This window comes from Arachis hypogaea, chromosome 8 (assembly GCF_003086295.3).
Source record: "Arachis hypogaea cultivar Tifrunner chromosome 8, arahy.Tifrunner.gnm2.J5K5, whole genome shotgun sequence".
Classification (NCBI taxonomy): domain Eukaryota; kingdom Viridiplantae; phylum Streptophyta; class Magnoliopsida; order Fabales; family Fabaceae; genus Arachis; species Arachis hypogaea.
Window position 1 is genome coordinate 49,534,346 of NC_092043.1, and position 14,852 is coordinate 49,549,197.

Below are 14,852 nucleotides of genomic sequence, written 5' to 3' on the forward strand. Positions count from 1 at the left end.
TTCACAATTGACTGCGTAATAATAATAATAATAATAATAATAATAATAATAATAATAATAATAATAATAATAATAATAATAATAATAATAATAATAATAATAATAATAATAATTGATCCGTTATCCTAAAATCAGCTTATATCAACAACTTTGAAATTAAAATCGGCAGGACATGATAACTTTTTTACAATTTTTTTCACACTCAACCCATTAAATTCTCAAATATCAAACTACCAACAAAGAATCCATCAAAATCAGTAACAAGTGATTGATATATACAAGTGATTTATATAATAATAATAATAATAATAATAATAATAATAATAATAATAATAATAATTCTTAATCGACTAAGTTTAAACAATTATAATTAATATTAATTGATTTTTATTTTAAAAAAATAAAAATTTAATAATTATTAATTAATGACAATTTAAAAATCAGAATTACTAATTAATGACAAATTGAGTGGTAATTAATTGATTGGGTGTTAATTATCTACCAAAATTTTTATGCTAATTATGCATGTGTAACATCCTTTTCGGCTGATTACATATTGAAAATGTGTTTCTCATTAGGTGGTTATCAAGTGGATTAGAGAATCAATCTTCAATGTAATCATGTTCATATTTATTTCAATCTTTTTAGGGTTTAGCATCGATATTCAAATTTTATTACAAAGAAATCAATTAATTCAATCCGATTAAGTATCCCATTATATGTATAAATGACTCGGTGAATAGATAGAATGACTTGATCATTAGATAGAATAAAATTATTTGCCTTTTGGTTATAAATAACCTTTTTGGATGAATATGAGTAAAGGTTTGAAAATCGAATCCATCATCAAGTTAGTAGTGTTAAAAATTCAAAAAATAAATAAAAATATAATCAGGATTAAATTGGATATAGTGAAATGATATATTTATGTATAAAATTATATTTCTTTAAAATTTTGTGTAATTTATTATTTTAATCATATTAACGTACCGATTCAATCGATTAATTGTTTTTTTGGTTTTTGATAGATTTATTGCTAAAAGATTTATACCTTGAAATAAACTAATTTGTTTATTGTGTCAAACTAGCTAATTTAGTATGATTTTTAGAATTATATTAATAATAAAATGTTCTCATTTTTTTATTTTTCTTTTATTTAGGATTTAAGATTTAGGGTTTAGGATTTAGGATTAAAATTTTTTTAAGACTTAATTACTTAAAAAATTCTGAAAATAAAGAGAAAAGTAAAATAAATTATGGCTGTCATGTGAACATTTGTGGTCTGAACTGAAACTCTGAACTAAGGAGAACTCAAGAGCGATACCCTTTTTTTTGGTCAACTTCAAAGCTTCATTTTTGGTCTTGGTCAACGTCAAAGTAATAAACTCAGATACAAACAAGTGTTCTTTTTGGGCCTGATATGATCCATGTAAAAAACTATTAATAAAAGGTCCACCTAAACATTATTGGAGCATGCTATTCTTTTAAAAATTTAGACCAAAGCTATTACCAAAAAAAATTAGGACCAAAGCTGAAAAAAAAAATATGAAAATAATCTAAAAGAATGATTATCCAATCAACGGTGCGTCTTTAGGCCCGTATTATTAAACAGACAGAAATAAGTTGTTCTTGGACAACTTAGAAAGACGAAAAAGGGTATTTTATTGGTCTATTGCTCTGAATATTGATGACTTATAAAGGGTATTTTAGACGTTTCGCCTGTCCCACGTGCAATTCAAAGCAATCCAGTTCAGTTACAATTGGAGTCGTCTTTCTCGCGCAGTTGCCACTTGCCTGATTCCCCTCAAGTCTGCAGATTGCAGAATTTACAAATCCAATTCCCATTTTCATCCGTTTTCTGATTCCTAATGAGCAACAATGATCAGAGGTTGTTGAACCCGAACCCGAACTCGAATCCGGAAAGGGTGCTGGCAATCCCAGTGAAGAAGACTGATCCGGTGGAGCTGTACCGACCGTTACGCGAGTTGGTAGCGAGAAAATACTCAGAGAGCGATGCACAGAAAGTTGAAAGCGTTCTCGAAACCCTAAACATGGTGGAGCGGGGGGACCTCTCCCTTCCCATGCAACGTGACTGCCTCATCCACTACTTCAAATGCCTCTGCATGGTTGAGCCACTCTTCACCGCTATCTCCTCCGACGCCGATTCCGAACTTATCAACTTTGTCTGGTACGACGCCTTCTACTCTGAGCATAATAATGGAGTCAGCTCGCAGCCCAACAGCATCCAATTGGAGATGGCTGCTGTTGTCTTCAACCTTGGCGCCGTATGCAGCCAGATTGGGGCCTCTTCCGACCGCACCACCGCCCTTGGCCGTCATCTTGCAATGGACGCCTTCAATGCTGCCGCCATATTCTTCTTGAAACTCTGGAAGGATCTCGTCAAGGACGTCTCCGCCACCCTCGACTTGACTCTCCTCTTCGTCGAGAGTCTTCACTGCCTCTTCTCCGCTCAGGCTTTGGAGCTCAAATCACAGCAACAACTCAAAGACAACAGCAGTTCGGCTTTCGAAAAATATAGATGTGCTGTTTCGTTTCAATCGGTCAGTTTTGCCCCTAGACTGATTTTACATTTTATTTTTTTTATTTTAGATTTTCAATATGATGATGATGATGATGATGATGATGATGATGATGTAGGCTTCTGAGCATTATCAGAGAGCGTATGATCTGATAGTAGGTGATTCGGTTGCAACCGAGCATGTCCACAAATTTGACCAAACCTGGATAACTCATCTTCATCAGAAGAAGGAATTCTTTCAAGTGGAGGCACGTCAGAGGCTATCATCCGTCCAACCCATATCCCAGCCACTTAGATCATTCTCATCTATCTGTGCTCTTGATCATGATGCAGAATCTGTCAATGAAAAATTAGTTAGAGCGATTTGCTGGCGTGTGGAACGGTGGATGCCCAAGCTAGAAGGAGTATACCTTGACCTCGTCCTTTCCGAGGACAGCCCTTTCAAGATTATGGATGGTGGAAAGCTGGTGGCTAACCCATGGGACATGTTGCAATCCCCTCATCTTCGTCTTCGTCTTCGTCACATATTCTGGCATTGCCTTTGAAGAAGAGTGAGCCGTTGGACCTCTACGAGTCCTTGCGCAATTACTTTGTCCTCAAATACTCTGAGAGTGTGGCAAAGAGTGTAGAAGGCCTTCTCGAATTGCTAAACAAATTGCGTAGTGAAATGCTGCGTGATGACCTCTCTCTACCCTTGCGCCGTGACTGCCTCATCCTCTATTACAAATGCCTTTGCATGATTGAGCCTTTGTTCCCCATGACTTCCTCATCCAACCCACCTATCTTTGTTTGGTACAATGCCTTCAACCCACAACAGAACCCTTCTCAGCACAACATCCATTTGGAGAAGGCCTCTGTTCTCTTCAACCTGGGAGCCCTCGGCTCCCACATTGCTCTCTCCTGCGATCTCACCACCATCCAAGGCCAGCGCATTGCCATAGACGCCTTGCATGATGCTTCATATTGGTTCTTATTAGTAACGCATGAGGCTGAGAAGGCATCTGCCACCATTGACTTGTCAATAAGCTGCACCCAGATGCTGCACGAGATAATAAGCGCGCAGGTTGCTGACTTGGAATGCAATTTTCCTCATCCCCGTTATGTATCAGTTTCTGCTGGATGTCCTGTATGAATCGTCACCTACCTTTTCGGTTGATCTTTTCTTAGCGCATTTTATTTTTGTCAATCTTGATTTCTTGAATTGTTTGATTGGGATAATGTAGGTTTTTGTGCTTTATCGGAAAGCTTTTGACATGTCGACATTGGGGCCTTTAGCTGAGACTCGTGTTCAATCCTTGACAGCTCAACATCTTCTGTTGATTATGAGAACCTGCCTTATTGAATTTGCTCCTAGTGATGTCACTGAACAATTTCTTGTAGGGTATTGTAAGGCTGCACAATTTCTTACAGGGTATCGTATTCCAGTGGGATGTCAACCACCATGCTTGGACCTTCTCTCCAAGACTGGCCCTGTCATGATTAAGGATGGAAATCTTGTGGCCAACCTTAGTGGCAGTGACATTCGCATTGGAGGAGATGAGCTCCCAGGAGACCACAGTAACATGGCCATAGACCAAAACTGAACAAGCTTTAGGAATTACCTGTTTATTTTCATTTTTAAATTGGATATTGGAATTTTGTTTGTTGATGCTAGAAGCCTAGAACAAAATTTGTGAATATATTATCCTCATAATTTTGTTTGTTAATGTGTGAATATTTGTTTGTTGACGTGTGAATACTGAATATATTCCTTCTTATTTCTCACTAATTAGTAGTGATTTGTATGCCTCTGATCTTGTAGTTGTAGCCTTTATTAGTTATTGTTGCATATTGGCAGATAGAAGGTATCAAATTTTGTGACATGTGGTAGTAAAGAGAGTGATTTATTGTTTTCTTTTATTTTAGAGATATAACAGAGAGAACAATATATATTTTGCTTGGTTCTCCACAAATTTTGAATCAAATATTTTTGTCTTAATAAATTTTTATTATTTCAAAATTTTTTACATTGATCTTCCCATTACTTTTAATAAAGTTTCTGAAGACTAAAGTGTTTCCTTTGAACCAAAATTTGGTTGATTACTCTTTCCTAAATATGCAAGCAATTCCATCTGGTTGGCCATGAAAGCTTTCATTTTCTTTCTAGTATCATTGTGAATGATCTTGTTTTGGAAATAAAACAGTTGTGAAATTACTGAGAACAGTGACAAGGAATAGTCTCTCACTCTTTCTCTAATTTATTTTCTATTTTTCCCTTTGGAAAATAATAGATTAGGCATTTCCTTCTTGGAATGTGGAAGAGAATACATCTTTGTGTTGTTTTATTCTTTATTATAACAAATTTCCTCGTGTTCTTTTCTTGTTTGAGAATTGAGATTAATTAATCACTCTTGTTCAAAACTATTGCTTCTATTGTTATTCAAATCCTTCAAAATTTATTGTTTGTATCTACACAATTTTCCTGATGTGCTGCTACTAGATCCATTGATGAGTTCTGCATTGTTCATTGCGGTTTTCTTACCTAACAAGGTTGAAGGGTCACTGCTCATTTTGTATTGTTGGTAAACTAGTCATGATTAAATTTGTTTGTTGTCATCTGGTAGAGTAATTTCTTTTCTGATGAGATCTGTTTATAGGAGAACTTGGGTAGTCCCAAATTCAAAGTAAAAAAACAAAAAAGAAAGGAATTTCTTCTCTGATATTAAATAATTTTCTTGTCAGTTCTTTTTATATGTATAAAATCCAATCTTATTGTGTGTGGATGCACATAATTTCTTCTATTTTTTGGGATTCCCCACTTAGTCTTTCCCCTTGTATTTTGTAAAGCAAAACTCTGCCGGTATCAACAATTGTATTAACCTTATTGATTTATTGCTTCCGTTGTCTCTCATTCAAGAGTGAAAGAAATATATATTTTCTTTAGTTCTTGATCTGATTGTAGAATATGTTGCAATGATTACTTATTTTAACAATTTATATGTATATATGGCCATTTGTAACTATTTAGTAGGGCCATGCTGGGGTACCTATAGCATTTGGATATCTTTGTAAATGCTAGCTTGCCTACTTGTGTTATCTTCTTTTTTTTTTTTTTTGGGAACATCATAACATCAAGAGTATCTTTTGATTTGCACTTCCCATCATTTGGATATGACCTGCCTTTGGGCTATGTCTTGGTCACCATAATCTTCTGATGATTAAAGCTGAATGCTTTCCTAATAGGCTTCTGTATGATCTATGAAAGCATTGAAGATAGTCTATAAACAAAATAAAGTATATGCTAATGCCTTTCATGGTACTCAAGAATGAATTTTGCTCTCTGCCCTTTTTGCTCTTTGGGGTGGTTGAATTGTTAGAATTGATCAAACAAACAAACATTCAGTTACTAAGCTCTGTAAAGAAAAAAATATCTTCTCAAAGGTGATCATCTATTGTAGCTGGGATTCAAACATGAGGACAAGATTATTTTTACTTTGTTGATGCATGTCTTGCAGCAGTAGCACAATCTTTTTATTATTATTATTTTATTTGTAGAATAATCAATTTTGTGATAGAAACTATAAAATTTACATTTGAATTTGAATTTGAATTTTTGTGAGATGATGATGAAGATGAGAAAACACAGAGGACTGGGGTGAAAGAAATGCTGAAGGGGAGGGCTACAACAAGGAGAAAATCCATATAGAAGATGATTTTACTGATCCAGCCTGATTATGAGGAAAGCAAAGCAGAAACGGACTCAACAATTGGGTATGTTAAGGTAAAGCCATTTTCCAAATGGACCACGAATAAATTTTCTTCAGTGCCATTTTCTTTTCAATGGGTAGAGCCACAAGGTGGTTGAAGAAATTTTAGATATGTGATGAAGTGAGTTATCTCTGTGTGCTTTGTCTTCCTTAGAACCTACTACCAACATTTGTAACATTTTTTGTGTTCCCTGTGTTTCTTGAATTTATTGCTTGGTGAGTCTATGGTATGCTCCTATGTGTCCTTGAGTTCTTCGTTGCTTCTTCTATGCTTCTTTCTAGCATTTATTACTTCAATTGCTTGCATACTTGCTTCTTTGTCTTCCTATGTAACTATTAATCATGTGACAGGAAGCAATGCTATTTAGATTTTTTTTCTTTCTCCTTTTTAATCTCGGCCATGCATGTTATTGTCAAGCTTAGAAATCAAGTTTCCCAGTAAGCAATTCTTAGATTTTGGATTGATGTCTTAACTCTTGCCCTTTTTTTCCCTATTTTTTGTTCGATAACATTGAGTTGATTGTGACATCTACAAATTTTAATTTCTTTCCTCTTCTCATTCTTAGATTTAAGGGTAAATGACAAATAAACTTACTATTTTCGAGAGAACACTTAATTTTTTAACCAAAATTAGTTATGCATAATTTTCTGACAATTGAAGCTATGAGATACATAATTCTCTCAGTTCAAGTAAGTAACTCTTTAAATATTTTTCTATTTGTATAAGACTGAGATGATTGTGATTTCTACAAATTTTAATTTCTTCTGTCTTCTCATTCTTAAATTTAAGAATATAGAACAAATAGGCTAACTATTTTCTTTGTAGCATATAGGTTTTTAATTAAATTAATTATGCACAAGTTTGTTACTATTAAAAATATGAGACGCATAATTCTCTTGGCTCATGTGAACATTTATGGTCTGAAACTCTGAACTCAGTAGAACTCAAGAGTGATACCCGATTACCTGTTCTTTTTGTTTTTGGTCAACTTCAAAGCTTCATTTTTGGTCTTTTTTTTTGGGAAAACACCTTTGTTTTTGAACCACTTCAAAATATCATTTTTTTCTTTCAATGCTAATTTTGTCAAAAATAGAATCTTTGAGGATCAAAATAATAATTTACTTATAAAAATTGGATTAACCAAAATTTTGAAGATACGGTTTAATTGAATAGTGTGATCAGTAGTCTGAATTTGCATGAGCGTTTTGGTATATGGTGAATTGGTGATAGCCTTGAAGATTTTGTGGTTAATTACTGAAAAAATAGTTGTAATCAACGCATTGGTCTGTTGATCTGAATTGGCAAGTTTATAGATACACCTCAGCTCCTATAAAACTAAGGGTGATTATAAAGGGTATTTTAGACGTTTCGCCTGTCCCACGTGCAATTCAAAGCAGGGATGTTACAATTCGAGCAGTGTTTCTCGCGCAGTTGCTCTGGGAATGTGAAAGAGGGTGCGGAATTTACAAATCAAATTCCGATTTTCATCGATTTTCTGATTCCTGATACTACCCTATCCTGATTCGCCGGCGCCATGAGCAACAAGAAGTTGAACCCGAATCCGGAAGAGATGCTGGCAGTCCCAGTGAAGCAGAGTGATCCGGTGGAGCTGTACCGGCCGTTACGCAAGTTGGTAACGAGAATATACTCAGAAAGCAATGCAGAGAAAGTTGAAACCGTTCTGGAAACCCTAAACAAATGCCGCAGCGACATGGTGGAGCGAGGGGACCTCTCCCTTCCCATGCAGCTTGACTGCCTCATCCACTACTTCAAATGCCTCTGCATGGTTGAGCCACTCTGAGCATGAGGATGGGGTCTCCTCTCAGTGCAACAGCATCCAATTGGAGATGGCTGCTGTTCTCTTGCGACCGCACCACCGCCCTTGGCCGTCACCTTGCAATGGACGCCTTCATTGCCGCCGCCAGATTCTTCTTGAAACTTTGGACGGTTCTCGCCGAGGAGGTCTCCGCCACCCTCGACTTGACTCCCCTCTTCGCCGAGAGTCTTCACTGCCTCTTCTACGCTCAGGCTTTGGAGCTCAAATTACAGCAACAACAAAACAACAACAGCAGTTCGGCTCTTGAAAAACATCGATGTGCCGTTTTGTTTGAATCGGTCAGTCTTGCCTCAAGATTGATTTTACGTTTTTATTTTTTCATTTTAGATTTTTAATACGATGATGTAGGTTTCTGAGCATTATAAGAGAGCGTATAATCTGATACTAGGTGATCCGGCTGCAATCGAACATGTCCTCTCATTTGAGGTAACCTGGATAACTCATCTTCACAAGAAGGACAAATTCTTTCGGGATCATCCATCCTACCCAAATCCCTGGCACATGATTTACATGAACCACCATTCTCGTCTAGGTTATCGTGTGCTCTTCTTGATCAGGATGCAGAATCTGTCCCTGAAAAATTAGTTAGAGGGATTTGCAGGCGATTGGACCTGTGGATACCCAAGCTAGAAGGAGTGTACCTTGACGTCGTCCTTTCCGAGGACACCCCTTTCAAGATTATCGATGGTAGAAAGCTGGTGGCTAACCCATGGGACATGCCTCCTCGTTATCCAACAAATTTCGCAATCCCCTCGTCTTCCTCTTCAACTTCGTCACATATTCTGGCATTGCCTTTGAAGAAGAGTGAGCCCTTGGACCTCTACAAGTCCTTGCGCAATTACTTTGTCCTCAAATACTCCGAGAGTGTGGCAAAGAGAGTAGAAGGCCTTCTCGAATTGCTAAACAAATTGCGTAGTGAAATGCTGCGTGATGACCTCTCTCTACCCTTGCGCCGTGACTGCCTCATCCGCTATTACAAATGCCTTTGCATGATTGAGCCTTTGTTCCCCATGACTAACTCACCCAACCCACCTATCTTTGTTTGGTACAATGCCTTCAACCCACATCAGAACTCTTCTCAGCACAACATCCATTTGGAGAAGGCCTCTGTTCTCTTCAACCTGGGAGCCCTCGGCTCCCACATTGCTCTCTCCTGCGATCTCACCACCCTCCAAGGCCAGCGGATTGCCATAAACGCCTTACAAGATGCTGCATATTGGTTCTTAATACTAACGCATGAGGCTGAGAAGGCATCTGCCACCATTGACTTGTCAATAAGCTGCACCCAGATGCTGCGCGAGATAATAACCGCTCAGATTGCTGACTTGGAATGCAGGTTTCCTCAACCTCGTTTTGTATCAGATTCTGTTGGATGTCCTGTATGAATCGTCATCTACCTTTTCAGTTGATCTTTTCTTAGCACATTTGATTTTTGTCAATCTTGATTTGTTAAATTGTTTGATTGGGATGATGTAGGTTTCTCTGCTTTATCGGAAAGCTTTTGAACTGTCGGCATTGGGGCCTTTAGCTGAGACTCGTCCTGTTAAATCCTTGATACCTAATTATCTTGGGTCTAATTTGAGAACCTGCCATAATGAATTTGCACCTATTGATGTCACTGAAGAATTTATTACAGGATATTGTAAGGCTGTACGATTTCTTTCAGGGCATTGTGGGGCTCAACACGAGTTTCCAGCGGGATGTCAACCACCATGCTTGGACCTTCTCTTCGAGGCTGGCCCTGTCATGATTAAGGATGAAAATCTTGTGGCCAACCTTAGAGGCAGTAACATTCGCATTGGAGGAGATGAGCTCCCAGGAGACCACAGTAACATCACCACAGACATGAACTAAACAAGCTTTAGGAATGAACTTTTCGTTTTCTTTTTTAAATCGGGTATTGGAATTTTGTTTGTTGATGACTTGATGCTATAGAAGCCCAAAACTATTTTTGTGAATATATTATCTTTGTAATTTTGTTTGTTGATGTGTGAATACTGAATATATTCTTTCTTATTCCTCACTAATTTGCAGTGATTTGTATGTCTCGGATATCGTAGCCTTTATTAGTAATTGTTGCATATTGGTAGATAGAAGGTATCATTTTATTAGATTTTATTATTGTTATGGCATTGCTCTCTCCAATTTGTATTTTTTTAGACCAGCATACTCAATTTTTCTTGCTTTCGAAAAAGTAATATTAACTAGTGCACAATTAATTTAGTAAATTATTGTAGTTTTTCGTAAAAGGTTTATTATTAGACTGTTAAATATTTTATTTTATTAAGTACTCAACAAATATATTAAAAACTTAAATTCTGTGTATTTTTTTTCGCATTCTATATAATGTTTGGGTATTAAGACATTCGTTTTACCAATAAAGCAAACTATCATCCTCTATGTTATGATCCAGCTTTTTTTTTTCTACTAAACAATTATTTTGTACTAAAATATTCGTATTTAATATAACTAAAAGAGTAATGCTACGTTAACCAAAAAAAAAAAAAAATAATACTACACATCTAAATTTTTTATAAACTATATTCAATCAAATTAAATAATAAAATTTAAAATAATGCTAGTCATAAGTCATAACTAATTTTTGTTATATATCAATTTAATTGGACTTTGTTAATAAAAAAAATTGAATGTGTAGTATTATTCTAATTAAAAATAGAAGAAATTAAGTAATCAAAATGAAAGTTTGGGTCCACTCTTTTGAGTAAATCCTAACGATGATAGTTAATCCTTTGGCTACAACGAATACATTCCCCCTTGTCATGAAAAATTCTATATAAATAATTAAATATCACGTTTCAAGCATCCTAACAGAACATAATAAAGCATATCTTTGTGACAAAATTGGATCGGAGAAAAGAAGTTCAAAAAATATCATGTACACCAGACCTGATCATCAGAAGGGCAATAACGCCCATTTGTGAACTCAACCTGCTAGAAAGATCACAAAAATTGGAGAACCAGATCAAGTCCCCACTTCATGTTCCTGTACTTCATGGCACAACAATGGCCTTGCTTTACAATTTTGATAAGATGTGATTTATGACAGAGTGGAATCTTAGATTCTAATTGAACTCCAAAGAAAGAATCAAAGTAGTAATTTAAGTCTAAAATAAAACAACACAACTATTACCAATACAAATATACAAGGAAAGCAAGTAATTTAAGTCATTGTTCTCATTTTCTTCATCTGCAATAAAATATCCATAACCTTCATTAGCTTCTCCACCACAGCCTTCATTAGCTACTCCTCATATTCAGCAGAGATGCAAATATCCATAACGCAAAAATGACTGAGCTTTACATGTGTGTATAGGGTACAAATAAAGAAATGCCATGTCAATTTTTTATAAGTGCAACACAGCATGCTACAGACAAACATTCTAAGAATAGAAGGAATAAAATAAAAAATATACAAAGGAAATGTCTTCTTTCATGAGTCAACTTATCCATTCGAGATCCACAAAATTCAAGAAGAAATAAAAGTCTGAAAGGGAACAAATGAAATGATACAAACATGCAAGTATATAGTTTTAATTCAGCAGAATAAGTAAACATATAAACTTTGAATAAAAGAAAACAGTAAAGCTAATTTTAGAAAAAACAAAAGATGCTATACTTTACAAAGAGCTCTGTATTCCTTCTCAAGGCACTTGATGCATGACTTCAAGTAGTATAAATAGCAAGCCCTTATGCAGTTCTTTGTCTCTTTATTATAGTGTCCTCTGACAAGTTCATCTCCTTCAATGCCGACGTTACTACCTCTAAAATTGGAAACAATATTCCATCCATAATCTTGTAAGGGCCAACCTCGTAGAGAAAGTTCAAGCATGGTGTTTGACATCCATCTCCAAGCAGGGATTGAGCCTCACAATACCCTGAAAGAAATAGTTCAGTGACATCAAAAGGACCAGTTTGAACATGGCAGGTTTTCATCTTCGACTCAATAAATTGAGGTATCGAGGATTGAACAAGCTTCTCAGCTAAAGGTCCAAATGTCATCAGATCATGAATTTTCCGATAAAGCAGAGAGACCTACATCATCCCAATCACACAATTTAACAAATCAATATTGACATTATCAAGAAAAAATCAACTGAAAAGTTAGATGATGATACATACAGGATAACTAGGTAATGATGATCCACCACTATGGGAATGGGAATGAGGAAACTCGCATTCCAAGTAAGCAATCTGAGCGGTTATTAACTGGCGCAGCATCTGGGCGCAGCTTATTGACAAGTCAGTGGCAGATGCCTTCTCAGCCTCATGCGTTAGTACTAAGAACCAATATGAAGCATCATGTAAGGCGTCTATGGCAATGCGCCGGCCTTGGATGGTGGTGACATCGCAGGAGTGAGCAATTTGGGAGCCAAGGGCTCCCAGGTTGAAGAGAACAGAGGCCTTCTCCAAATGGATGTTGTGTTGAGAAGATTTCATTTTTGGGAAGAAGGCATTGTACCAAACAAAGATAGGTGGGTTGAGTGAGGTTGTCATAGGGAACAAAGGCTCAATCATGCAAAGCCATTTCAAATAGCGGATGAGGAAGTCACGCCGCATGGGTAGAGAGAGGTCATCACGCAGCATTTCACTACGCAATTTGTTTAGCATTTCCAGAAAGCGTTCTGATCTGTTTGCCACGCTCTCAGAGTATTTGAGGACAAAGTAATTGCGCAGGGACTCGTACAGGTCCAAGGGCTTACTCTTCTTCAAAGGAAATGCCAGAATATGTGTGGAAGACGAAGATGACGGGATTGAAAAATTTGTTGGATAAGGAGGAGGCATGTCCCATGGGTTAGCCACCAGCTTTCCACCTTCCATAATCTTGAAAGGGCTGTACTCGGAAAGGATGAGGTCAAGGTATATTCCTTCTCGCTTGGGTATCCACTGGTACATGCGCGCGCAAATCCCTTTTACTAATTTTCCAGTGACAGATTCTGCATCATGATCAAATGAGAATGTTTTAGGTAGCTGAGATTTCGGTAGGATGGATGATGCCCTCTGAAGAGCCTCCTCCTCAAAGAATTTCACCTTCTGGTAAAGATGATCTATCCAGGTTCGGTCAAATGAGGAGACCGAATCACGTTGTATCAGATCATACGCTCTCCGATAATGCTCAGAAACCTAATTCATCATCATCGTCATCAATTCATCATCTTCTCATCCTATTGAAAATCTAAAATGTAAAATCAATCAAGAGTCAAGAGGCAAGACTGACCGATTTAAACGAAACGGCACATTGATGTTTCTGGAGAGCCGAACTGTTGTTGTTGTTGTGGAGGTGTTGCTGTAAATTGAGCTCCAAAGCCTGAGCGGAGAAGATGCAGTGAAGACTCTCGGCGAAGAGGTTGGCGGAGACGTCCTTGGCAAAAACCTTCCAGAGTTTCAAGAAGAAATTGGCGGCGGCATTGAAGGCTTCGATTGCAAGGTGACGGCCAAGGGCGGTGGTGCGGTCGCAAGAGGCTCCAATCTGGCTGCATACGGCGCCAAGGTTGAAGAGAACAGCAGCCTTCTCCAATTGGATACTGTTGCGCTGGGAGGAGACTCCATCCACACGTATATAGTCAGGTTCGAAGGCGTCGTACCAGAAAAACATGATGGCGTCGGAGTCGGCGTCGGCGTCGGAGGAGATAGCGGTGAAGAGTGGCTCCACCATGCAAAGACATTTGAAGTAGTGAATGAGGCAGTCACGTTGCATGGGAAGGGAGAGGTCCCCTCGCTCCACCATGTCACTGCGGCATTTATTTAGGGTTTCGAGAACGCTTTCAACTTTCTCTGCATCGCTCTCTGAGTATTTTCTCGCTACCAACTCGCGTAACGGTCGGTAGAGATCCACCGGATCAGTCTTCTTCACCGGGATTGTCAGCATCCTTTCGGGATTCGGATTATCGTTGCTCATGGCGACGGCGAAGCAGGATAAGATTAGGGAGAGAATTGCGGTGGAGAAGGTGTAGCAAGCCACTCCACAAGCTCAACTAATGGAGATCAGTTACTCTTTCATGCTTATATTTTCATGTTGGAGATGTGCAGTTGTGCACCCAGTTTTTTTTATTTATTTATTTAATTTAATTTCTTTTTTATTTTTATCATAGGATAGACATTTATTTAAAAGACTGATATAGGTAAATTATAATACATATAATTGAAGGGTTTTTTTCTAAAATAAAGTAAAAAAATAATTATTTTTTTAAATTCATCATTCCAACTTTAATTTTTTAAATACGTATTTTGTTGGGATTTAGCCATTTAGGACAAGTTCGTCGCACTCCGGCGAACTCTATATTTATATTTTAGAACTTCAAGGTATAGTGTGTGTTTGGATTTTAGTCTGTAAATGAGAATTTGTATAAAATTAATTTTGTAAACTTAATTGTGATGAAAAGTAAGTTTGTGTTAGAGTGGTTTATGTTTGGTAATTTTTATATTAAAATGGATTATTGTAAAGTAAATATTGTTTGTATTACACTACTCAAAATTATTTTTAGATAAAAAATTACTAAAATAGACATCAAGTTAAATAAATTTTTTTATATTATTCTATCATTTTAATTTAGATATTTAAATAAATATTAGTAATTAATTTTATAATAAAATTAATATTTACTTACTAAAATAAAAATAATATATAAAAATTGACAAAATATATTTTTATATCAAAAGCAAAAATAATATATGAAAAATATATCAAAATATACTTTATTAAATTATATT

At 36.5% G+C, this 14,852-nt stretch overlaps 3 protein-coding genes across 3 annotated transcripts; 2 read left to right on the forward strand and 1 right to left on the reverse strand.

Moving 5' to 3' along the window:
* Positions 1-1,727: 1,727 nt before the first annotated feature.
* LOC140172830 (vacuolar-sorting protein BRO1-like) lies at positions 1,728-4,329 on the forward strand. The gene is made up of 3 exons (XM_025760203.2): positions 1,728-2,561; positions 2,659-3,665; positions 3,763-4,329. The coding sequence occupies exons 2-3, from the start codon at positions 3,018-3,020 to the stop codon at positions 4,120-4,122; spliced, it is 1,008 nt and encodes a 335-aa protein (XP_025615988.1). The 5' UTR covers positions 1,728-2,561; positions 2,659-3,017; the 3' UTR covers positions 4,123-4,329.
* A 3,375-nt stretch (positions 4,330-7,704) lies between these two features.
* On the forward strand, positions 7,705-10,166 carry LOC112708075 (vacuolar-sorting protein BRO1). The gene is made up of 3 exons (XM_029288675.2): positions 7,705-8,401; positions 8,512-9,502; positions 9,600-10,166. Exons 2-3 carry the CDS (start codon positions 8,840-8,842, stop codon positions 9,975-9,977), a joined length of 1,041 nt encoding a protein of 346 aa, XP_029144508.1. The 5' UTR covers positions 7,705-8,401; positions 8,512-8,839; the 3' UTR covers positions 9,978-10,166.
* A 1,391-nt stretch (positions 10,167-11,557) lies between these two features.
* On the reverse strand, positions 11,558-14,138 carry LOC112708076 (uncharacterized). The gene is made up of 3 exons (XM_025760205.3): positions 13,360-14,138; positions 12,264-13,265; positions 11,558-12,176 (listed from the first exon to the last, which is right to left on the reverse strand). The coding sequence occupies exons 1-3, from the start codon at positions 14,038-14,040 to the stop codon at positions 11,832-11,834; spliced, it is 2,028 nt and encodes a 675-aa protein (XP_025615990.1). The 5' UTR covers positions 14,041-14,138; the 3' UTR covers positions 11,558-11,831.
* Between the last annotated feature and the right edge of the window lie 714 nt (positions 14,139-14,852).